Raw genomic sequence first — 24,337 nt, 5'->3', positions numbered from 1 at the left:
GGACCGTGAGGCATCTAAACCTTTAAATAGTGGATATCTAATATACAAAATTATAAAAATCCTCTTAAAAGTACGGTTATTAGATGTCCAAACCTATTTGGATTTTCATCACCAAACCAAATCGTGGATGTTTGATGATCTTTCCAAAACAGAGCTTACACAAGTGTGTACTTCATCATACACATTCATTGTCTACCTTAGCAAAAATACAGGGCACACAACGAGTGCAATGACCAACATCTCTTTGCCATTAATCTCTTCCCTTATAGTTGCTACAATTCCCTTAACGATAAGTTGTATCAACGACAGATGCTGACACTGTTTGCTCATTGGTGGGCAAAAACCATCATTGAAAACCACAACCAAACTTGTCCTTCGCACAAACGCAGTATAGCTTGCGCTTGTTCCTCTCATTTTCACAAATTTTGACCAAATGATACAAGAATACAGAACACTAACATAATTTTTGCGAAAGAAAAAGAAAACCTTCCAGAAAATTTCTGATACAGGAAAAGTACAGAAGTGTGCAAGAAAAAACATCTTCATGCATCTAGAAAAGAAGTTCACTCACCAAAAAAGGAAAAAGAAAACCTTCCAGAAAATTTCTGATACAAGGAAAAGTACAGAAGTTCAGGCCAGCTCCACATCATGGTATAGAGGAAAAAAAATCTTACTAGAAAAGGTAAAGAAAAACAAAAAAAGACTAACCTAAATGCATAACTGAAACAATTGACATGTGTTCCTACAAGACAATGTCCTGTGATCAAGATTGCGAGAGGTATACAGCAACTATGGTGTGGGGGGAAAAACAAAAACAGAGAATTCTCATCTTCAATTACATTATACAACGATCTACTGCTAAAGAGTAAGGTTCTTTTACCACTCTCTTTCATTTCATATTATTTCATTTCCGACCTCTCCGGAGAGTGGGAGGATTTTTCAATAAATATAGGAATAACCAATTTTCTGCTGGGCCCTGAAGGGATATAATTAAATCCTTAAGGCACACCGAATTTGGAGAGAGCTGATTGAAACAAAGCTGAGAATGCCTGGGATGCACTTTGATCATCAGCTTTGATCTTTATTTGTGCTTTGGCCGATGATGTGTTAATTATACACTCTACAAGAAATGTGGACAATTCCTCTGCCTTTTGTGCAAAGAAGAAGAACTTAAAATTAGGGGATTGTCCACCTGATGCAATGCAGTGGATGGAATGGCCTTGCATGTGCCGGAGGAGGGCTTCAGATGTCGTCAATGCTGCGACTCCTTGAGGACTAACAGAATATTCCTGCACCAGATTAAATAATATGATCTATGAGAACTGTTGGTAATACAAAAGCTGGTAGAAATACCTCTAGAGGCCAAAAGTGGCATATTGGTAGGCCAGAGGTGAATGGGTATGGTTTTTTTTTTCAATTCCTATTGTTTCCCAAGGATAATCAAACCACAACTCAGGCTAATATAGAAGCACTTTATAGAGAAGTTGCGCTACCAATGTAAAAATCACTAACATAACATTTGTTACAAAGTGAAAAAGGAGCATCAAAAAAACAAACAGAGAATTATCAAAGTAATGCCATAATTTAGGAGTAAACCTGTGATAATGATATTGGCAGTTGGCGCCATTTTTGCTGAAAAGTGCCTGGATCTAGAACAGCCTTTGAATTAAGCTTCAAAAGAGGAGGTGAAGGAGCAGGTGCAGGTGAAGGGATTTCTGGTAGACCTAATCCAAGTAGATCATCAATTGCCAAGCTAGATTGTGGAGTAAGCCCTGGCACACTGGGGTTTAAAATGGTCAACTCTGATAATGCCTGTGATGCAGCAGATATAGCTGAACCATCATATGAAGGAGCACTATATGCAGATCCATTGTTACTAGGACCTCTAATTTCCTCCTTCTCTGAAGTACTTAAAAGCAGATCCTTGTCATTTGCCTCAACTCTGTGAGCTGGAACAACAGTACCTGCTGCAGATTCTGCCCCGATAGATAGATTTCCAAGTTCATCTGAAAACTCAAAAGGCCCCCGGTGCTCCTTATCAGTAAACATGTAGGAAGGCTGCAAAATTATATGGATCAGTCATTTTGAACCTCACCCTAATCCATTGTAGACAAGCCAAATATGATCACTGCCAATAAAGAGCACTTACATATACAGTGGGAAGGGGTTATTTTTTGGAATTAAGGTATCTCAATTGATAATGAAGTAAATAATGTTTCCAATGAGCTGTAGCTCAACTGGCACCTCCTCCCCTTGCAAGTGTTTGGTGGAGGGTAAGTTTGTGGGTTCAACACCCACTGGGTGTTTGTGTGACTTACCAATAAAAAAAATAAAAATCATGTCAATATGTTCCAATATTTTTTGCTTGGCACTTTTTAACTGACAATGAAGCAGAATGAACCAGTGATATCACTGTTAACCCCATGTTTCAAGGGAGGAGATGCAATTGTTGTCCCATAAATGTGGAATATGAAACAAATTATTGTGAGAAGATTATCCACTGCAATTACCTTCTGGTACACAACAGACAAACTGTTAAATTCGTCAAATATGCGATCTTTGATTTCACTGCTCTGAGTATCAGCAAAGACAGAAACAGCTTGTTTTGGAGGGTTCACTACACGTTCTGCTACAGAGACGTTGTGTTGCAAAACCCTGTAGTAGAACAAGGCTCTATCATGAACATCCTGCAATCAAATAAAACTTTAAATTTAACATTTTATACAAAGTAATCGAAAACTTAGTTAAGTATTGATAACATTTAAGTAAAATTTTATCATCTCAAAAAGAAAAAGAGGTAAATATTGTGAGAAGATTATCGCCTTAAATACTAATGATGATTATGATAATAATGATTATAATAATGGTGATAATGATAATGACATTGGTGATGATGATGATAATACTAATCATGATAACAATAACAATGCAGATCAACCAAGACCTGGTGGAAATCAGCAAGACCTGCAGCCAGTGCAGCTCCCAAGGCGTTTTGAGTCTCAGGTGGCCTCTTGAAAAAACACTTCATTACTGCTGTGAGAAGATGTAAACGAACCTGAGCAATGTGATAGCCCATCACTAAACAAGTATATGAAGTAATCAAAAGCACAACAATATAAATTCAATCTTTAAAATTAGTCAGACAAGAAATTATCTAAGATTTTTTTATTTTGCCAAGCATTTTGTCAAAACCCAATTTAAATATCTTTATCCAATACCCATAGTGCTCATCAAATATCAAGATGATTGGAGATTAAAAATCATAGTTATAAAAACCGAACTGGGGCAAAAACCGTTTTTGCCTCCAGTTCCCAGTTTAACCTGGTTTTGGCTGGTTTTCACCGGTTTTGAGGGTTTTTACCAGACCGGACTGGTGCCCGGTTCCCGATTGAACCAATCAAACCAGCCGGTCCAGTCCAGTTTTTAAAAATCATGTTAAAAATCATCTCATCTATAAAATATTTGAATTTTTAGTTATGGTTTCAAAATATAGTAAATGAATAATTTTATGGATTTGAAAGTAAATGACATCAGATGGCGAGAACATCTGATCTAACAGTGGATTCACAAAATATTAAAATTATTAAGTGGTGTAGCTTTTGTTAAAATTACACCAAGTGTAACTTGACTTAATCACTCCCTATCCCCCTCTACCGCCACTTCTTTCCCATGGAAAATGATGTGGCAATCGAAGGTCCCCCCCCCCCCGGCGGGTTGCTTTTTTTTCTTGGACTGCTGCTTTAGGCAAGATTCTAATTATTGATAACCTTCAGAAGAGGCATTTTGTTGTTCTTGAGTGGTGTTATATGTGCAAAAGGTGTGGGGAATCTGTAGATCATCTCCTCCTTCACTGTCCTATAGCTTATGAGATGTGGAGTATGGTCTTTTGCTTGTTTGGTATTTGTTGGGTGATGCCGCAAAGGGTAGTGGGTTTGTTGGATTATTGGTCATGCAATTTTAGGTGTCATCGTAATATAGTTATATGGAGGATGGTGCCACACTGTTTGATGTGGTGTCTCTGGCAGGAACGGAATGATAGAAGCTTTGAGGGTCGCGAATAGTCCATTCTTGAGTTTAAGTCTTTTTTCTTTTTTACTCTTCTTGAATGGTGTTTAGTTTTACCATCTTGTTCTTGTTTTTCCCTTCCTATTTTGCTTGATCATTGTAATTTGGTTTTTTGATGTTTTTGCCTCTCTAGTACATTTCCTATGTACGGGGCTGTGTTCTTCTTTAATATATATTTTCCATTACTTATCAAAAAAAAAAAACTCATGTGTGTGTGTATCTTACATTTTAAGTCTATAATTCAAACCACAGCATATAAGTTGTGAAAGTATTGCATCATCTCTTACAAATTAGGGATGGTAACAGTGTGGAGCATGTTGGGGCAAGGCAAAAGCATTTTTGCCATCCCTAATGGGGTGGGCTGGCACTGATGAGAGTGAGAGATAACAAGGGGAAGATGCAGCAGTAAGAGTACGAAGAGAAAGACAAGAATTTTGGAGGATCGTCATAGGATATTCATAAAAATATTAATAAAATTGTGTGTGTGTGTGTGTATATACACACACCTGGGGCGGGGCAGGCAAAATCATTCCCCATCCTGTGCCCTCTTCCGGATGGGAAAAACCTGCATGGGTGAGGGCAGGGCTGGGACATTTTGCCATCCCTACAGATTCAAGATTGCCACCCATAATATGGCTCATACTAGAATGAACTGTTGAATAAATATTTTGTTATGTCACCAAAAATAACATAAATGGGATGAGACAATAAAGCACTTGACATTCAATCCAGAACACTGCTCAACATGTGGAGTGGAATAGATGACTGAACTCATAGCATATAAGCCTACAATTACATTGCTATGACACATTTGAAGATCCCAGGGATATTTTTGATAAGTAACATCCCAGGGAAATTAAACTGGCCTATTTGTTTTGAATAACCAACCTTTCACAAGAGAACAACTTTTGACATGTAAATCAGGTCCCCAAATATGTTTTTTTTAAGAAATCAGATCCCCTAAAAAATTAAAAACCACAAAGAAGTGTATATTAAGGACATGAAGCCCATAGCCAAGGCATCACAAGAACACTATGTAGAGCAAGCAGCTTAATTACCTCAGCTGAATGTTCTTCATCCCAATTTTCAATTAAACTCTCCAATATATAAGGAGCATCATGCATTTCCTGTGAATATTCCCCCAACATCCATATCAGAGCTGCCTTGGCCTTAGGTTCTTGAACATTTTTGCTGCTGATATTCCCAACTACTGCAATGCAATCCTGACTCCATTGTGGATATTTCCTTAGCAGATCTTTGACAAGCACCTGCACAGAAGAACCCGGAATGCGCAATCAACCTGTTCAGATATAGTTAAGCAATGAAAATACGTTTTTCAGGAATTAAAGGCACCGCACTAGCATATTAGATTTACACTATAACCACTTACCAGAGCTTCAGCAGTCACATAGTCCTTTTCCATCTCCAGGAACTGAAGAAGCCTATCAACAATTGCATTCACATCATATTGCTGCAGTGCTATTTTCCCAACAGCCCGAATTGACTCTCTTGCAATAGGAATATCAACATTTGCAGCATATTCACATAATTCCGTCACTGAAAGAGACTCAAGGTGGTCATGCATCAGTGATACATGAAAGCTAACAAAGAATAACAGCACCTGTGACCAGAGACTGGGTCACCAAATATGACAGTACACAGATTTTCCCAATCTTTTTTGGTTTAAGACCCTAAGAAATGAAATTGAGATGCTGTGTGCTTACCAATTTCATATGTGTTACTCTCGTTGGCCACTGCAGTCAACATTTCAAGCTTCAATTTTTTGACGTAAGATGGCTCATTGTACTGGCAATAGAAGTGTTTGTAATCTGAGGAAAATATATATGGTGCACGCATCACCAAGAGATGCAGGTGGCTTAAAACTGCATATGATTGTTCCGGACTTCCTGAACTCACTAGTGTTAAGAGAGGAGCTTTAATACGTTCATATACCTAATAACAGTAAAAGTTCTTATTAGAGAAAAGCTGACCACAAGAAAATAACTCAAGTGTTACAAGATGGAGTCAATTTTTTCCACAATGACATGCATCAAAGAAGGTGTAACAATGTAATCAAGATTACCTGCCCATAAAATCAGGTCTGAAACGATAAATAAAGTAGAATTGTGTTTCAATGGCTTAACATATACCGGGTGGTCTAAACCTCATTGAAATGAGGGCTGTCCAGACTAATAGTAATAGCCAAAAGTTATTTTATTTATTTATTTAAGATAGCACATCCATCATTATGAAAATCCAAGGAACTCTTTTGTAATTTAGATATACTACACAGTTTCTCAACAGTTTGAATTAAAAGAATGAAGAAGAAAGGCTTTGATAAGCACCTGCTGATGAACATCAGCCATGGACAAAGTCAGCTGTAGAAACAGTTTGATGGTTGCTAAGACTACGGCACCATTTGCATGCTGAAGTCTATCTTCAAGGAGATTCATGATGTCAAATATCTCATTGTTATCTGAGGGTACATATTTAGCAGCCAAATCAAGTACAAGACATTGGGCCCACTCACTGAATTCCCTAATCCTGCATATCAAAACATGAGGATGTCAGCTTTTTTATTTTTTATTTTCATAAAAATATTCTGGTAAGGGATGATAAATTGTGGTTTTTCTACACATGCTACAAGGAATTTCACTATTCAAACTTTTTTTTTTATCAACCATTTACCAATACAATCTACAGTATCTATGGTACAAAATGTCATTCACTCTGTAACTTCAAATGATTCTTTTGTATATATAAGTAATACTTCAATGTTATCATCCCATGCATGCAACAAGGCCCTTCTTCTCGAACTGTCAGATTACAATCCAGCAATACTAGGGAATATCATAATGGCCACATAGCAGTAAATGGATTAAAAACACTGTAATCAAAGTTTTCATCATCCATGTGTAATATTGTAATTACCACAATCTGCTTCAATCAAATAAGCAATTCTTGTTCATGTATTCTTTCACAAGAACAATCCACTAGATACATTTATCAAACTTATAGAGCTCATATAATAGCCATGGTTATTAATAAAAGAAAAACATAACAGAACCAATAATTGTGTTAGACCCTATTAGAAGTTAAAATAGACGTTATAAAGATGTGGTTTTCCTTAAAATAATTCACAGATTTATTGTAAATGCCTAGGCTATAGAACATACCGATTCAAAAAGTAGTATACAACCGGCTTGCTAAGCAAAGCTTCTCTCTCCCTGGATGCTTCCTCAGAGGTACTTGCTTCTGCACTCCAAATCTCTTGTAGGGCAGTTAAACAATTTGCAACGACCTGATGAAACAATAATATGAAAACTCACTAGGTCAGAGAACATACAAACATTTCCCTTATTTAAAGTAAAGCATAAAAAGTCATTTTAACATTGCAAAAATACTTAGATTGAGGAAATAACAAAAGGAAAATGTACAAAATGATAGGCATAGAAAAGTAACCTGAGTGTCCGAGTCATTAAGCATCAAATGCTTCAGCGTTTGAGGAAAATCTGCATCAACACATGTTGAAGCCGATATATGATACAATTTCAAAACCCCCATGACTGCCACAATCCTCACATAACTACTATTGTCCTTCAACCCCGATCCCAAGGGCCCCACCAAATACTCCACAAGATTAGCCACTCGTAGCGAACACAAGCTCCTCAGTGCAAGCCCCCGAATCATAGGGTCTGCATCCTTGCAATCTCTCTGAAGGAAATTGATTGTCAAGAGTGCAAGATCAGGATTGACTTTTGCATAATTCCCGACATAGAGATAACACATCTTCTTCAAAACAATGTCTGATGTTGCCGAGCACATCACCATCTCCCCAAAAACAGCCGACACGTCAATGCCAATCGTCATGTACGAGATCACTTTCTTGAACAGATCCCGCTTCGAATCATCAACCCCAGGTGCCCGGCTTCCAGCAAGCTGCCGGAGCTGCGATTTTAAGTCTGAGACCTCGCCTTTTCTGGCCGAGAATCAGACTCCCAGTAAGGTTTTAAAGTCATAAAATATGAAAACAAAAGCCTATGCAATTCGGGGTTTCTAAAATTTCAACAATATAAGCAATAATAAACCAACTAAGCCGAATGCAAATGCTTTTCTCAGTAATTCAGAATCAAGTTTTTAACAATGTGAAAACCAATATAGAGCATCAAACATGAAAACAATCAACGATTATTGGCAATGCAATTACTTATTTGCTAATGCACTATATCACTCAAATTAACATTAAAATTAAGTTTGAATATATGGAAAATTAAAACAATGCAATTATATGTTTGAATCAAAGAATTTTCATATCTGAAGCAACAACGATAACTAAAACTAAACCTAAACCTAAAAAAATCAAAAAAAGAATTTCTGTTTTTTTAAATTCTAATTTGCTTTCCCAGAATTATCAAAAACCAAACAGCTCAGGGTTTTAGAGAGAGTTACCCGGAAGGTTGAGAGGGAGAGGAAGAGCGATGAGATTGCGCGGGAGGAGCCATGGCGGAGCGATCGGAATTGAGCTGAGCTGAGCTGAGTTGTGGTACGGTTCTGAACCGTATAGTGAGTGAGATCTATGGAGAGGTCTCTTTGAGTTAGGTGCAGATAGAGAGATCGATCTGATCGAGGAACGAAGAGTGATTGCTAAGCAGGGACCAAAGTTAAAAGCCTCTGGAATCTGTGAAAATTGAGAGTTTTTGGAAAATATTTTTTTTTTTCTATTAACCGAGAGAAACGTGACATAAAATATTATAAATTAATAAGATATTATTTTTTTTACGTATGTAAATTGTAGTCATTAGAAACAGAGGATTCCAACCGCACACGAGTGGTTTTTTTAGCCAATTACTTGAACATCCATCAATTTTAGCTTTGAGTTTATCTTCTTTTTCTTTTAATTTTTTTATTATTTAAAGTTTTTTAGGCTAAAAAATCACGTGTTATCTTAACGAAAAATATGAATGAAAGAAATGTTAATACAAACTGAATGTAACTTGAAAAGGTAACTTCAAATTATGAAACTTCAAGTTGTAATTTACACTTTAGCCATTTTTATTTGATGCATTAAATTTGGTTATTTTTTTAAAGTGATTTTTTATCAATATGTTTGATTGGAATAATAAAAAAGTGGGAAAATAAATTTTATTTTTTATTTTTCTACCATATGTTTAGTAGTAAGGATGAAAATGTGAAATAATAAATAGTGAATTATTATTATGCCCTTATTATTAAAAGTAAAATGATAAAAAAAAAAAGTGGGGGTAAATTTGTACTTTTGTTTTGTCTTTTCTTACTAATTTGGAAGGGATAAAATAGGTAAAATTAGGTTAAAAACTTCATCCACTCTGATCTCTTTCCTCTCCTATTTCATTCTAACCAAATAATAGAAAATCATATTTTTATCTCCCTTTTTCCTGAGTTTTTTATTTTTATTTTTTTATATCTAAGTGTTTGTATCATCCAACCCAAAACAAAGCAAAAATACTCCTTCAAATGATCTGAACATTAATTTAATTATTATGATTCAAAATTCAAAGGTATATTTTGCATTTTTTTCTAAAGAAGAAAATAACAAAAAAAAATAAGAAGAGAAAGAAAATACTTGTTATCTGTGATCACTTGGGAAAATGGGTGGTAGATTTTTTTTTGTTACATCGAGATTGCTTCTAATAATAAGGCTGCATTGTGGGCTGTTAGACATGGATTAATTACTACTTGGACATGGGTATTAAATTTTTAAATGTTAATGTTGATTCCATTTTTGTTCTCACATGTCTAACTTCTTTTGGGAACTTGACTCCGTAAATGTTTCCTATAATTTCTTATTGGAAAATGCTCCTCAGTAGAGAATTAGTGGTCCATCTACACCACATATACCATGAAGCAAACTCTATAGCAGATGGCCTTGTGAAATAGGGGACAACCAAGCTAGCTTTTTGGAAATATTTACTAATTGTCCATCTTTTGTGGTCTGTAAATATGCGTGGGACTTTTTATGTATAAGAGCATCCGTAGCAAATGTTTCAAAAATTATGTCATTTTGCCACATCAAATGCCTACTTTATTATTTTACCACATCATTTTACAACATCTCATTTATCAGATGTTTTATAATTCAATTCTACACATTACAATAATATTTACTACTCATCAACACAATAAACAAACAATAAATAATATACCACACATCTTCCGTATCGTGGCAAATTTGTCACGGTACTGTTCAATGTTGCAAAAAATATACCATATCTCACATCTGCTAAATGGGCTCAAATTGGGTTTGGTGTGGGATATGTGCCAAATATTTAGCATTTGACACATATCCCACATCTACTGTGGGTGCTCTAAAGATCCACGTGAGTGCCCTTTAGTTCCTATAACTGGACACCTTTCACAGGTGTCTCTTGGACAAATTCGATGTACTAGTTGATGGTAATCAACAACAAGTAGTCTTTGTCCATAATGGTCGTTCAAGACTAGTGACGTTCAAGACAGTCTTCAGAAAAGGAGAAAAGAAAAATGTGCACCACGAACATAAAATAAGGATGTAAAAGCATGTCACCAATTGTCCAAAGAGATTCTAGTCGTCCACACCATGAGAAGGTATGGATGATCAATAAACACTTAGTAAATTCTGAATATTTTCCATAATCCCTTATCTCAAAACGTGGGGTGAATTCCCTAAAATTCGCTCTACTCTCCCCACTAAGTCTATATATCTCTTACAATGTTAGTGGCACTTAACAAGTAGACCCACTCCAAAATTTCTATAAAAATGACTAAGTCTCACCAAACCAAGATATGCTCTACTATTCATCCACTTATTATACTTGAGTTCTAGGGAGAAAACTGACTTAATCGTTAGAGGATTCTTGGCCGGTTCACCTCAGTTACCTTCAATAATATTTTTCTTACTTTTCAAGTCATCCAACCGCCGTTGTAGCCAGAAGCATTCAGCCGACTAATTTTCAAACATCATTGATCACTAGCTTTTTTTTTAATAAATAAACCTCCCTTCAAACCAAAAATAAATAAATACTCACAACGACATGTCGTTTCTCAAGAAACACGAGAATTAAAGAAGTTGGGCGTTTTTTAGTAGGTGGATAAAAAAACGGCGCGTTTTCAATTAAAATCCCAAGATTTATCTCCCCCACTTGTGCTGGGCTTTTCCAACACCAAGGAATAAAGCAGAGCTTTTATGGTCTGCGCTCTTTAGCCACAGAAATATCAAGAAAAAGGGTACAAAATTTTAGATAGAACGAAATGGTAATACTTCATCACCTACCAAGATTACACTCCTCAATCTTCCTCACAAAAACACCATTTCTCTACACCCACTTCAATCTTCTCCCTAAACCCAAACTACCCACAAAAACCACATCCATACTCTTCTCTGCGCTCAACTCCACGCTCTCAGCCACATCCGAACCCATCCCAATACCAACTCACAATCTCGATATCCCAGAAGAGACCCATGTCCCAATTTCAATCGAAAAGCTCTTTGTCCCACCTGATACCGATGTCTCTTCCGACACTGCCGCTTCGTTGAGTACGAGAATCTTGAAGGGTTCCAATATTGTACTGAGTAAGTACGCTAGGGACGCTCAGGTTTCGCAAGCTGACTTCGTTAAAAGCAGTGTCGACACTCAGGCTTGCCCCTCTGATGGGCTCCCTGAGTTTGCTCTTGTTGGTCGCTCCAATGTCGGCAAATCCTCGCTTCTTAACTCGATTGTTCGACGAAAAAAACTCGCCCTTACGTCGAAGAAACCTGGTCTGTTGTTACACTTCAAATTTGAGAAATGTTATTTGCAAGTTTGCAACTATTTTTTTTTTCTTTCTTTGTAGTTTACCATGTGAATTTTATGGTTCGAGTTAGTTCAATTTGTAAACTTTCTTGTTGTCAAATAAGGTAGTTGGGTTCAAATCCTGCTTTGCTTATACCAAAAACTAATTGGTGTCTTGGCTATGTGAATTTATTGCATTTTGAAAGTAATTGTGGTGAGACTGTGAGAGTGTCTAGGCAATGCTTATGGTAACAAATGCTTATGTGAGTTGTAATGTGAGTCAGGTTAAAATGGTTAGGGTAGACTAGATATCATTGTGCTTACATTGAGAGAGTGAATATTGTATGTTACTGGGAACTAGGACTATCATTGATGAAGTTTGCTTGTCTACTTCAGTGAATGACAGAAACTGCGAAGAAAGCAATAGTGTTGTTGAGTTCTGCTGTCTGAGATGAATTATTCAAGTGGCAAAGTGGCACTCCCTTCTCTTGTCACCACATTCACTAATTTAACCTTGCCTTGTAAACGGACCTACTTCTCATTATCTCAAAAATGTTCGAATTCTAGTTACCTTTTATGTTCTGTTGCTGTTCGCTGATGTGTAATGAAATTAAGACTTTTGCGTATCTGATGGTTTACTTTGGATTTATATGTTATAAAGGATGTCTTGACAAAAACACTAACCAACTTTAAACTACAGCTTTCAATTATATTCTGATGTGCTCTTTAGTACTTGAAAAGGATCTCCAAGTTGACTATTCACTTCCTTTTTTGCCTTCTAGGGAAGACACAATGCATCAACCATTTTAGGATCAATGATAGCTGGTACCTGGTGGATCTGCCTGGATATGGGTATGTCTGAAAGCTACGAGTACTTGCTTCTTCTGTGGTTCCCTTGTTTATTTTGTAATATGTGAAAATGGTGAAGTTGAGGACTAAGACATCAATTGATTGATAGGATATGAGCTGTGCTTTTTAGGGAATTAAAAAACTTCCAGGTCTTCAATAAGTAGCATTTCTTCTAGGTCTTGGTTCTGGTGGGTTAATTTGTTTTACTTTTACTTTATTGCCTGGGAGAGCATTGTCTGATATATTTTAGATAGAAATTTAAAAAACATTTTGATCTGCTTTTAATTTTCTAACATGGTATCAGACTTGCAACAAATTTTATAATGCCTTCAGGTTTTGCAAGTATTTCTGTGTTTGGACTACAAAATTATTATTTTTTTTTTGGGTCAAGAGAACCATCTATCAGCAGGAGGTTGATTCTGCTGTTTATAACCTAATCATTTAAACTCTATGTCATGACATTGTCCGTTGTGAATGCTTAATAGGTATGCAGCAGCACCACATGAACTTCGCATAGATTGGGAAAAATTTACCAAAGACTACTTCCTGAACCGATCAACACTGGTTTCTGTGTTCCTTCTTATAGATGCTAGCATTCCTGCCAAGAAAATTGATCTTGAGTATGCTAGTTGGCTGGGTGAGAATCAGGTACTTTCATTTTCTGTAATCTTTAACAGGAAAAACAAAGATATGTTTATGTGAAATGATTAAAACGACCAGGACTAGATCTTTAAACTATTCAATAATTTCAAACCATTAATCCTGTCTTTATTGACTTATTTCCCTTATTTATTGGTGTCTATCAATGGTAATGATTTATGTTTTCAATCTGTCAGCTCCCCTTCTTTTGATTGTTTACAGCCAGTTAAAACGGTTGTACCCACTGCACAAAACTCCCACTTGTTTTAACTTGATGGGTACTAAGTATATTGGCAACAACAATATGTTTTTGGCTTGAGTTTAAGAAGGGCTCAACAAACACTTCTCCGTGACTGCTGCTTCTGCTTTTCATGTTGGGCATAACTATTTATTTGTGCAAGGAAGGGAATAGGAAGATGAACAAGAATGTAATATTGTAGCTATTCTTTCAAAAGGGAAAGATGTATGACGGCTTATATATGTTCTTACAGGTTCCCATGACATTGGTCTTCACCAAATGTGACAAGCGGAAGAAGAGAAAGAATGGGGGGAAAAGACCAGAAGAAAATGTGAATGATTTTCAGGAGTTGATACGTGGCTTCTTCCAGACTGCACCACCATGGATTATGACTAGCAGTGTTACCAATCAGGGTCGTGATGAAATACTACTCCATATGGCTCAGCTACGCAACTACTGGCTCAAGCACTAAGTGATACATTATCAAGCTTCTTGTTCCCATAATTTCGCAGATGCACATGTTCCTGACTAAGAAAAGAGGAAAGTGCTTCATCTTGATGTACAAGATTGTTAATTGCTGATTTCTATCATCGTGAAGTCCCCGTGAAGCAGTGGTAAGGCCCTGAACTAATCAACAAGTCCCCGTGAAGCAGTGGTAAGGCCCTGAACTAATCAACAGATAAGCGGAAAAAGGAGAGTACTCAGAAAGGCAGAGCCGGATTTTCTACAATAGGAGCCTGCAAGTCCTACATTACAATTCAATTCTATGAAATTGTTTCTCTTTTTCTTTTTGGTAAGATCAATGATTCAATTTCCTCAGCTTTACACTTAGAAAGGCAGTACTATATAGGTGAGGAACTTTTTTCATGTGGAGGGGAAAATATGGTTCTTGATTGTATGTTCTACAACTTCATGTAGTAAATCTACTCAAACCTTTATTTATTTTGGTAAGGTTTTGCTAGTAGAAAAATGCTATGTTTGTAACATTTTCACAGCAAATCCTAAGTGGTAGGTTGTTATTGGTTGTTATAAGTAGGCAAAAAAGTAATTTTAAGTTGTGGATTCAAATTAAAACCAATAACTACTTGTCACATATGATTTGTTGTGAAAATATTGTGAAAATGTTGTGGATGTAGCACTTCTCTTTGCTAATATGGATATGGTTGTCTTGTCTCAATTTATTTTTTGGCCCGAAGTTTCCAATGTTCTTGGAGTCTTTGGCACTCTCATTGTTGCACGTCAAAACATGATATTATTATCAGCAAAACATAGATGTGTGATTTTTGGCCCTCCTCTACTTGTCAGAATTCTATGTTTGCTTCTTTCCATTCCTGCCTTCCTCAAGAGAGTTGTGAAGTCTTCTACACAGAACAAGAATCAAGAAGCCGATTGGGACAGTTAAAACCCAACCCCACCTTGCCCCATTGTTGAATCATCTAATTTTGCCCCATCCTCTGCCTTGCTCCTTCCATCAGGTTGAGGAAAATCTGCCATATTAGAGGCAGGTCTATCCGGGTCTTGTGAAACAAGACTCAGTTGACAGAGGAATGGCATGAGGAAAGACACAAGAAATGAAGGAAAATGTTTTCCTTTACTCAAATGCAAAAACATTTTCCATCTTGCTAAGGTATTTTCTGTTAATTTTGAAAAATCTATTTCGTTAACCAAACCCTTTTTCAAAACAAAGCAAACAGGGCATCAAGCAAACTAAGCTTTAAATTCTTTCTCAGTGCATCTTTTGCTTTGGGGCAAATGGTGATGCCTGAAATTCTGTCTTCTTTTGAAGACAAATGTCCAAATTCAAATTAAGATATCAGCTTCTAGTTTTTAATGCTATCATTTTAGGCATAACAAAGAATGGAATGCTTCAAGCATAAGACACTCCAAAGTTCAGTACGAAGAACATCAATACACATTCACACAACAGTGAGGTACCAGAAGGTCCATACAGTCTCCAGAATAATCCAACCTCCATTATGTATTTGTATCAATGCAATGCACAAAACACATCCATAACAATTAAAATGCAATCGCTGTTTGGCCTATAAGCACAGAACTTGGTTTTCAAGGCTTAGCTAGACACATCATCGACTTTCTAAGCTGGTTGAAATCCTTTGTTCTACCTAGAAATATTCACTACCAGCAAAGCAAATCAATCTTTTCTTAAAACCCACGTGTCTGACAAAGATTATTAAGAAATTAAACCAAAATGTGAAAACATTTACACCAAAAATATATAAATTAGAAAGATATATCAAACCACGAAGAAAAAATTAAAAAAAAAAAAAAAAAAAAAAAAAAAAAAAAAAAAAAAAAACCCCTATGATAAATGCCAGAGTTCATCTAACATGGTTAGTCAATAATCCACATTTGGAGAACGGAACGCTTGTTATTGCCCAGTGGTTGAAATATTGAGAATTGTACTTGGTAAAGAAAGTGAAAGCTGAAATATTGAGATTTATACTTGGTAAAGAAAGTGAAAGCTTGCATCCGGTATAGGCCCAGAACCATCAATACTCTCTTTTTAATCCATTAACTGTGTCTCATGGAAGAACCATAATGGAATGAATTTCACAACATGCCATGAAAGCAACAGTCATCACAAGCCAATCAATGACGAAAAACATAAAATTGAGACAAAATATTAAACATCAAACAAGAAATAATCACATCTGGCACAGGCATTGAAAAACTAAAAATGAAGAGAACAGAGAGACAGATGAAAATAGTGACCATTGATTATCAAATTCAAGCCGAGATAATTATAAGTCTCCAACATCGCAAACAACTCATGACTTGTAACAATAAGTAACTCTCTTTAAACAATGATCCAAAAATTGTTTGAGAATTCAAGAATATCAAACAAAACTGAATAACATTGCTCTTATGAACTTTAAGAGGATGCAGCGGCTGTTCCCTTGTTCCTCGGGGTTGCTTGGGTGCCTAAATAACCAAAAAAAGACGATCAATCATTCAGCCAAAACATATTGATACAATTCGTGCATACGGTAGATAAACAAACATTTACCTTCTCTAAAATTAGTCTTGAACCTGCGTGGCATGTTACGGAGATACCTCATACGGCCAGTTCCGGTTGTCTTTCGGCGGATAGCCTTCACACTCCAGTTATCTGAAACCAAACCCAGACAACAGCTCACATCAAGATACATGTATCTCAAGAGTATTATAAACACCTTAATTAACTTCAATGCTTAAAAAACCTAAGGTGCAGTATGGTAAGCATCTAAACTAAAACCCTCTGTCCTCAAAACTTTTGGTACAAAATACTTTAAAAAGCAACAACAGGCAATCAAAATGCCAACCAACCAAGCTAAAAGTTTCAGGAGATTGTGCATGGCCAAGTGAAGAACAAAAGTTTGAAACACCCATCAGCAAAAACCAACAGAGATGAAAGTCAAAATGCACCAAAACAGATTACCAAATCCATCAGCTTACAAATCATCAGATAACTGACACCAATGAAGAAATGAAAATTTTCTTAGAGCTAACATAATGCTTATTCTTGTTGTAAGTTCATTAAGAAAACACTCAAACTTCACAAATCAAAGTAGTAGATATATGCTCCATTTTCACTTGTGGTGTATTTGGATGGCAGGATTTGGGCACATGGATTTGGATTTGGGGGAATTAAAATCCAAAAATCTTGTTGGGATAGTTTACAAAAGCGTCAAGGATTTGGATTTGACAAATCTGCCAAGGATTTTAAACCTTAAAATCCTTTGAACTTGAAATAACTTCTAAATCCGTAGAATTTTAGAAATCCATATGAAGGACATACTTAAATATTTATGGATTTGAAATTAAGGCATTTCAAATTCATCACTCTCAAATTTAAATTCAAGTATCTAAATGTAACCTTGGTGTTTAAGTCAAATAACTAAACCTAACACACAAAGTGTCACACCAATCATTTGTTCTAGTAGATTCTCCAACCAACCAAACAAAGCATATAATAAAACAAACAACAAGAACAAAACTCAACTAAGCAAAACAATACATGTCAATTAAGGAAGTAACATAAACTACGATTTCAATAGAATAGAATGCAGGAAAAGAATACATGTGGCCGATCCTAAACAATCTGTTGAGAATCCATAGTCTACCCCAAAAAAATGGGACTAAACCTTTGTTGTTGTATATTGTAACAAATTTTTTTTTTTCTGAATATCGAAAATGAAAAGGCAAAATATTTCAAAATTTTCAGTTTCTTTTTGGAATTTGAGAAAAACCCAATTCACCAAACAAGTCAATAAAGAATAAATCTAGCTTCCTTTATATATTAAACATAGAAAATAAAAGAAACCCAGAAAATCAGATCACATACATTTTCTGACACGGGCAGCTGGATAGGCACAAGCGGAGCAGCGACTCTTCTGGAGATGGAAGCTTCTGCGCCCACATCGCACACACAGCGTGTGGGTCTTGTTCCTCCTCTTACCAAAACTCCCTGTTCCTTTTCCCTACTCATTCATTTCAATATAAAAAAATCATTTTACATACACATATTAATATAAAACAAAACAAACAGACCCTTGTAAAAGCTAGAGAGATTGAGATTGAGAGAAAGAGAGAGAATACCATTTCTTTTGTTGCAGAGAGAAGCCCTGAACTAGGTTTTTGAGGAAGGAAGAGTTTCTTTGTGGCTTTTGAGAGTTTTGATATTAATATAGCGATGTGAATTAGGGTTTTGATTTTTTTTTTTGGTTTTGGACTGTTGGATCGTTGACTTATTGGTCCGGGTTCTGATCCATGTTAACAGGCCCAAATGAATGTGGGCCTTGTGAATTTTGACTACTTTATATATCTATGGTCAATGGGCCTTCTGGTCATTGTTGCACTGAAAATTCAACCCAAACCAATAACGAAATTTTAAAGTTGTATTAGGCCAGAACTCAGAAGTATACAATGGACCTCACGACGTGTGCCCACGTATAAACAATGGCTTTTTTTTTTTTTTTTTAAGAGATCTTTTTGAAATCAAAGATAGAGGTAAGTAGATAACAACAAAAGACCTTATATCAAAGGTCGTTTGTTTTAAGTAGGACAATGTTTTTCTCTAAGCCTTCGCAATGAAAGTACAAAGTTGTTATTGCTCATAGTCTAACGAAATATACTATAAATGTCTTAGATTTTTATTTTTTGAATGGAAAATGTAAGGACCAGATTTGAAATTCTAACCCAACAGATAGATGGACTGAGGCTCAAAAAGCTCAAAACAATGAATTTGTAAAGAATAAGTTGGAAAACTGGGTTTTAATGAATTAGACGGACACAAAAGTAGATTTAGATGACAAGAAGATGTAAATGGACAGGTTTATAATGAAGAAAATTGTCCTCAGCAAAGTCTAAGGAGATCCGTTCTTATATATTTTTTTTCAAATTTAATTACAAAGTCAGTTCTTGATGCTATAGTAATTTTCTCTCTTTTTCTCGATCCCTTATTCATGGAGGATCTCCTTTGTTATATAGTTCCTCTTGGACTATCTTGATCTTACGCTTGTTGATCATTTGAGCCACTATTTGAGTACTTGTCCCATCAGACACCTTTTTTAACTTTCTGTGAATTGTGGTAGTCAAGTCAGCATTATTTAAGGGTTTTTTCCACATAAATGCCGCCAAAAAGTTAGTTGCAGGCATTAAATGCGGTGACAACAATTTTTCCTTAGATATTTCCTAGCTCCCATTCTTCCAGTACGTTTATAATGCACGTCCTTCTTAGTGAAATTTCGTGGAAGGTCACTTTGAGTGATAGAATACGCATTTGATCTGTGCTTCGTTCATCCGAGGGGATACTCCTCCTCGGACCACCTTCCTTAGTCTTTCTGTTTGAATCTTACTCATGAGATTCTGAGATCAACACCCTCACTACTGTTTATCAGCTCTAGGATCAACTAACGTCATCGGCTAAAGCCCAAGGCCCAATATACGAATTTGGACCCTCACCCCCATAGAAAATGTCTCACCATAGTTTTTTTATTTATTATTATTTATGTAATCCATGTTAATATAGCCGGCTTCTCTTAACAACAGCTTTATGTCCTTCCTCTCAAAAAAGACAAGAAAAAGAAAGGGGTGCAATGATTCAGAAAAAAGAAAAAAAAAAAGACAAGGATTGTAATGGGGTTAATGGGCACGTTAGAGAAAATTGATAGTATTACTATTATATATCATTATCAGGCATTAGCTGTCTGTCTTGACTCTTGACCCACTGGCCACTAGGCACTAAGCAGTAATGGCTTATGACTTATGAGCTCTCTTCACGAAAAAGAAATGGTTACGATAAAGATTTGTCTAGTATCAATTATAATGGGAAACTATAGCTCCAAGCAGCGGGGATAGCTCAGTTGGGAGAGCGTCAGACTGAAGATCTGAAGGTCGCGTGTTCGATCCACGCTCACCGCATTTTTACTGTTTTTTTTTTTTTTTTTGCTATCTATCTCCCTTGTTCGTATGTCTGCTAGAACTTACAAGATGGTCGCCAAAAACAACGTTTTTCTCTCTGCAAAATTACATATCTTTTCCTTCCCTCGCTCTTTTTGTCTGCTGAAGTTACAGTATATTTTCGTTTTTGTCTTATAAATGAACTTGCATTACCATATCTTTTTATTCCTCGATCGGACCTCTTTTTATATAAAATTTCACCAACTCTCTCTTTACCTTTTGTCTTTGTGTTGTGTGGTCTCAAGTGAGGTGATGCGGCAATGCTACTTGTGTGAAGCATTGCAATTAGATGAGTTTATTTTGTTTGTTGGGTAAGAATATAGTCGTACCTTGAAAATAGTTATGTAACTTTAAAGCTAGCTGTACATTAATTCTCTTTTGAGATGAAAATAAATAGGTTCAAACAAAGCATGGAGAAATCTTGAAGATAGACAAGTATAAAGAAAGAAAGAAAGAAAGAAAGAAAGAATATACACAGCATGTGTGAGAAAAGAGAGAGAAAGGTCGAAGATGCTCATAATTTTACTTGCCACACGCTATTGCAAAGAAATAGCAAAAGTTTGAATGTGATGTGAGGGAGAGGAGACTCACGAATTTATACAAAGAAAGTCTATTCGCATGGGGTCTCCCATTGATATAATCTTCATATAATGCTTATGATAATTGATAAATCCGTCGTCTTCAGTATTAATTATGCATGTGGCATGCAAGGCATGTGTGAACATATTTTGACCAGAAAAGAGTAGGGAGTAGGCATGTGTTTGAATTAAGAGTGGAAGGCGTCACATCTCCACGAATGCTATGTAAGTGCTCCAAATAATGGAGTATATTCTAGTCTTCTATATACAATTATTGTACTCAAAATTTGAACTCATAAACAAAGTGGGTTGCTCTAATTAATGGTATGACTTTTTGTTATACTTGGATTTAGATTGTAAAAGTAATGTGTGGTTTTCTGTTGACTCCTAATTTGGATGTATATTGCATCATAAGGACATATGGCTTAGATTATTCTTCACTTTTTTCTTCTCTTCGGTCTCATTAGTGTAATTTGGACAAGCAAAACAATAATAGAAAAAAAAATAACTTTACATGACAACTCCATTTTTCACCTTTAACATCTATGTTAGTGGTGTATTCTTGTATCCAAGTGTTAAGATGGGACCAGATAGCAATCAAGAGAGCCATTCATTTGACAAACATGATGACATTTACAGGACATGCTATGGAGTGTTCACAGAGGACTTCTTATTTTATTCAGGTGCATCAAAGGATATATGACTTGGATTATTCTTCACTTCTTTCTTCTCTTTGGTGTTATTAGTGTGATTTGGACTAGCAAAACAATAATTGAAAAAATAACTTTATATGACAACTCCATTTTTCGCCTTAACGTCTAAGTTAGTGGTGTATTCTTGTACCTAAATGTTAAGATGAGACCAGATAGCAATCAAGAGAGCCATTCATTTGACAAACATGGTGACATTTACAGGACATGCTTTGGAGTGCTCACAGAGGACTTCTTATTTTATTCGGGTGCATCATAGGATATATGACTTGGACTATTCTTCACTTCTTTCTTCTCTTCGGTCTAATTAGTGTGATTTGGACAAACAAAACAATAATAGAAAAAATAACTTTACATGACAACTCCATTTTTCGCCTTAATGTCTAAGTTAGTGATGTATTCTCATACCCAAGTGTTAAGAAGGGACCGGATAGCAATCAAGAGAGCCATTCATTTGACAAACGGGGTGATATTTATAGGACATGCTTTGGAGTGCTCACAAAGGACTTCTTATTTTCTTTAGGTGCATCATAGAATAAATGACTTAGATTATTCTTCTCTTCGGTCTCATTAGTGTAATTTGGACAAGCAAAACAATAATAGAAAAAAATAACTTTACATGACAACTCCATTTTTTGCCTTAACGTCTATGTTAGTGGTGTATTCTCGTATCCAAGTGTTAAGATGGGACTGGATAGCAATCAAGAGAGCCATTTATTTGACAAACGTGGTGACATTTACAAGATATGCTTTAGAGTGCTTATAGAGGACTTCTTATTTTCTTCAAGTGCATCACAAGATATATGACTTGGATTATTCTTCACTTCTTTCTTCTCTTTGGTCTCATTACTTAAAGCTCTACCTCTTATAGAAATTTCAAATGGGCTGTTAATCCTATCTATTTAAGAGTCTAAATTCTACCAAACCAATGCACATATTACACATTAAGAGAGTTTCAAATTATATATTAATAGCGTAGCATTAAACTACAAGTTAGCATAATTGGTAAAATCTTTAATAGTTGAAATAAGAGATTTGAGATTCAATCCTTACCTTTGTTGTCTTGGTCTGATGATAAAGAATAAATAGACGTCATAAGTTGAAATTCTATAAATAAATAACCCTACAAGTTTAAGGTACCACAAAAGGAAGGGAGAAAATGTAAATAAAAAAAATACACTATAGTATAAAATCTCACCAATATAAGGTAATGGTTTTTTGTCCTAATAAAGACAAATAATACTTTCCATGAACAAAAGGAAAATCTTGAAGAATATTACATATATTAGTGAAAGAGACCCTTCAAGATCTCTAATGATTTAGTTGATTGTAACTTCAAGTTCTTGAAGCAATCTCCGAAGTAAGACAGGAGACTAGGAGAGTGAGAGTTTAGAACACCCGCGCAGTGTTTTACCACCTGGCCTTCAATTCTCAAGTCAAATTACACTCCTTTGCTTTTAGTGGAATCATAGAATTGGTTCCATTTAAAGTCTTAAGTACCGTTGCCCTCTGACCATTAAATTTACTTTGTAATTTGAACAAGTGCCGCTAAATCCAAAGGCATTCAAAATTGTTTTGCAAATGAGTGAATTTGGGCCTATGAAAGTACTTTAAAAAAGAAAAAGAAAAAGAAAAAAAGAAGACAAATCGCAAAATCCATTACTTTAGCCAAAACTGCCAAATGCCCAATTGCTCAAGATTGACCCAAAGGCCAATTCAAGGCTATTTGAAAGGCCCATCACCATTGAGTGTTCATTTTCATGATCCATCAAATTTAGCACGTTTTGAGGGCTCTTCAGATTGCCCCAATTGATTTATTCTTTCACTGTATGGTTCAATCCTACACCAGCTCTAGGGGAGTGTAGGGAGCAGTGGCATGGTAGACTATGGTGTAGTCTTGAAGCTCACCCTTGCATATCCTATTCACTCTATGTTGTGCTTGGAAACATATGTATAAAAGCCATAGCATTAGTCTTGGTGGAGGCAAATTGCTAAAATGCTAAATTTATCAACTAAATATAATAAAATGTTGTATAAAAAAAAATAATAATAATAATAAAAAGCTTGAAAAGCCAAATTTTTTAGTTGCTGAGCTAGCACTGTAGCTTAGATGCTAAAAAAAATTAAAATTTATTAAAAGATATATTATTTTATTGTGTTGTTGGTGGTAGTTGTTATTTATTGTAGTAGATATATTATTTTATTATGTTGAATGCTAAAATAAAATTAGCGCCGTTGGGATTGCCAAATGCAAGACAAGCACATTTCCCTAAATTATGTCTAAACGTGGGGCAAAGAGTTCAATGAGAATTTCACACCTCAACCCTTGGATTTCAATCTAAAAAGCCAAGAGTTTCATGTATAAAAAGGAAGTAGACATTTTGTAGAAAGGAGGTAGCAAAAACCAAAGTTCACACTACTCCAAAGGAACTTAATCTCATACCCATTTGCCTTAGAGATGTTCAATACTCTTATCCTCCAATTCAGCAAGTCCTACGTTGAGTCTACTTTATTTAGTAACACAACCTAAGTGTCATTTCTCTTGCTTCATCACCATTCTTTAGAGTACTATAAAAATCTCCCAAAACACAAAACACTATCTTTGGCACTTTGTCTTGTAACAACTCAGGTACACCTCCTCTCTCTACCACTCACTCATATATTCTTTACTTTTATTTTATTTTATTTTTTATAATCATTTTTTTTTTTTGGTAAAAAGGAAATTCATTAACAAACTAAAAAGCCTCAACGGAGGTTATAAACCGGTCATACAGAGTGCCCATGGCATCTAATCTAATAAGCAGATCCACCTCTGAAGGAGGGTGGATAAAAATAGTAAAATCTTGGTCCAACATAGCACCTCGCCTAGCTAAGTTGTTGGCACACTTATTAGCTTCTCTGAAGCAGTGTAGAAGTCTAACATTTGGAATCTTCTTCAGCTCCTCTTTGCAATCTTCTTCAGCCCCTCTTTTATAATCATATTATTCTTTACTATATGCTTCTATATGG

The 24,337-nt window shown here is 35.7% G+C and overlaps 3 protein-coding genes and 1 non-coding gene across 5 annotated transcripts; 2 read left to right on the top strand and 2 right to left on the bottom strand.

The window, feature by feature from the left end:
• Window positions 1-567: 567 nt before the first annotated feature.
• Window positions 568-8,801, bottom strand: LOC115971156 (beta-adaptin-like protein A). Its single transcript, XM_031090882.1, has 11 exons — window positions 8,515-8,801; window positions 7,528-8,044; window positions 7,242-7,366; window positions 6,411-6,609; window positions 5,790-6,018; window positions 5,456-5,622; window positions 5,124-5,333; window positions 2,945-3,055; window positions 2,511-2,687; window positions 1,597-2,058; window positions 568-1,289 (listed from the first exon to the last, which is right to left on the bottom strand). Exons 1-11 carry the CDS (start codon window positions 8,565-8,567, stop codon window positions 999-1,001), a joined length of 2,541 nt encoding a protein of 846 aa, XP_030946742.1. The 5' UTR covers window positions 8,568-8,801; the 3' UTR covers window positions 568-998.
• A 2,423-nt stretch (window positions 8,802-11,224) lies between these two features.
• LOC115971755 (GTP-binding protein At2g22870) lies at window positions 11,225-14,632 on the top strand. Of its 2 annotated transcripts, XR_004087346.1 has the most exons (5): window positions 11,225-11,839; window positions 12,635-12,704; window positions 13,187-13,349; window positions 13,832-14,197; window positions 14,239-14,632. XR_004087346.1 is itself a non-coding variant. In XM_031091783.1 (4 exons), the coding sequence occupies exons 1-4, from the start codon at window positions 11,332-11,334 to the stop codon at window positions 14,048-14,050; spliced, it is 960 nt and encodes a 319-aa protein (XP_030947643.1). In that variant the 5' UTR covers window positions 11,234-11,331; the 3' UTR covers window positions 14,051-14,632. The 2 variants fall into 2 exon arrangements, 1 of the variants encoding a protein (XP_030947643.1); XM_031091783.1 differs by having other exon boundaries at window positions 11,234-11,839; window positions 13,832-14,632.
• Window positions 14,633-16,292: 1,660 nt separating this feature from the next.
• LOC115970746 (60S ribosomal protein L37-1) lies at window positions 16,293-18,277 on the bottom strand. Its single transcript, XM_031090353.1, has 4 exons — window positions 18,178-18,277; window positions 17,924-18,059; window positions 16,607-16,708; window positions 16,293-16,521 (listed from the first exon to the last, which is right to left on the bottom strand). The coding sequence occupies exons 1-4, from the start codon at window positions 18,178-18,180 to the stop codon at window positions 16,472-16,474; spliced, it is 291 nt and encodes a 96-aa protein (XP_030946213.1). The 5' UTR covers window positions 18,181-18,277; the 3' UTR covers window positions 16,293-16,471.
• Window positions 18,278-19,928: 1,651 nt separating this feature from the next.
• Window positions 19,929-20,001, top strand: TRNAF-GAA. The gene has a single exon. It is a non-coding gene; the product is annotated as a tRNA-Phe (tRNA).
• The last annotated feature ends 4,336 nt before the right edge of the window (window positions 20,002-24,337 follow it).

This window comes from Quercus lobata, chromosome 12, assembly GCF_001633185.2.
Source record: "Quercus lobata isolate SW786 chromosome 12, ValleyOak3.0 Primary Assembly, whole genome shotgun sequence".
In the NCBI taxonomy this organism is placed as follows: domain Eukaryota; kingdom Viridiplantae; phylum Streptophyta; class Magnoliopsida; order Fagales; family Fagaceae; genus Quercus; species Quercus lobata.
The sequence above is the reverse complement of the archived record's forward strand: the minus strand, read 5'-3'. Positions and strand labels throughout refer to the sequence as shown.

Bases quoted from the DNA above. Each gene is read 5' to 3' on its own strand.
- LOC115971156 (XM_031090882.1), bottom strand. From the start codon at position 8,567: ATGGCTCCTCCCGCGCAATCTCATCGCTCTTCCTCTCCCTCTCAACCT. The intron at 5,334-5,455 runs GTAAGTGGTTAT...TCTTCTGTGCAG, and splicing joins ATGTGACTGCTGAAGCTCTG to GTGCTTGTCAAAGATCTGCT. The intron at 3,056-5,123 runs GTAATTAAGCTG...CACATTGCTCAG, and splicing joins ATGAAGAACATTCAGCTGAG to GTTCGTTTACATCTTCTCAC.
- LOC115971755 (XM_031091783.1), top strand. From the start codon at position 11,332: ATGGTAATACTTCATCACCTACCAAGATTACACTCCTCAATCTTCCTC. The intron at 11,840-12,634 runs GTCTGTTGTTAC...TTTGCCTTCTAG, and splicing joins CCTTACGTCGAAGAAACCTG to GGAAGACACAATGCATCAAC. The intron at 13,350-13,831 runs GTACTTTCATTT...ATGTTCTTACAG, and splicing joins GTTGGCTGGGTGAGAATCAG to GTTCCCATGACATTGGTCTT.
- LOC115970746 (XM_031090353.1), bottom strand. The intron at 16,709-17,923 runs GTATGTGATCTG...GTTTGGTTTCAG, and splicing joins AGCTGCCCGTGTCAGAAAAT to ATAACTGGAGTGTGAAGGCT. The intron at 16,522-16,606 runs GTAAATGTTTGT...TTGGTTATTTAG, and splicing joins CAAGACTAATTTTAGAGAAG to GCACCCAAGCAACCCCGAGG.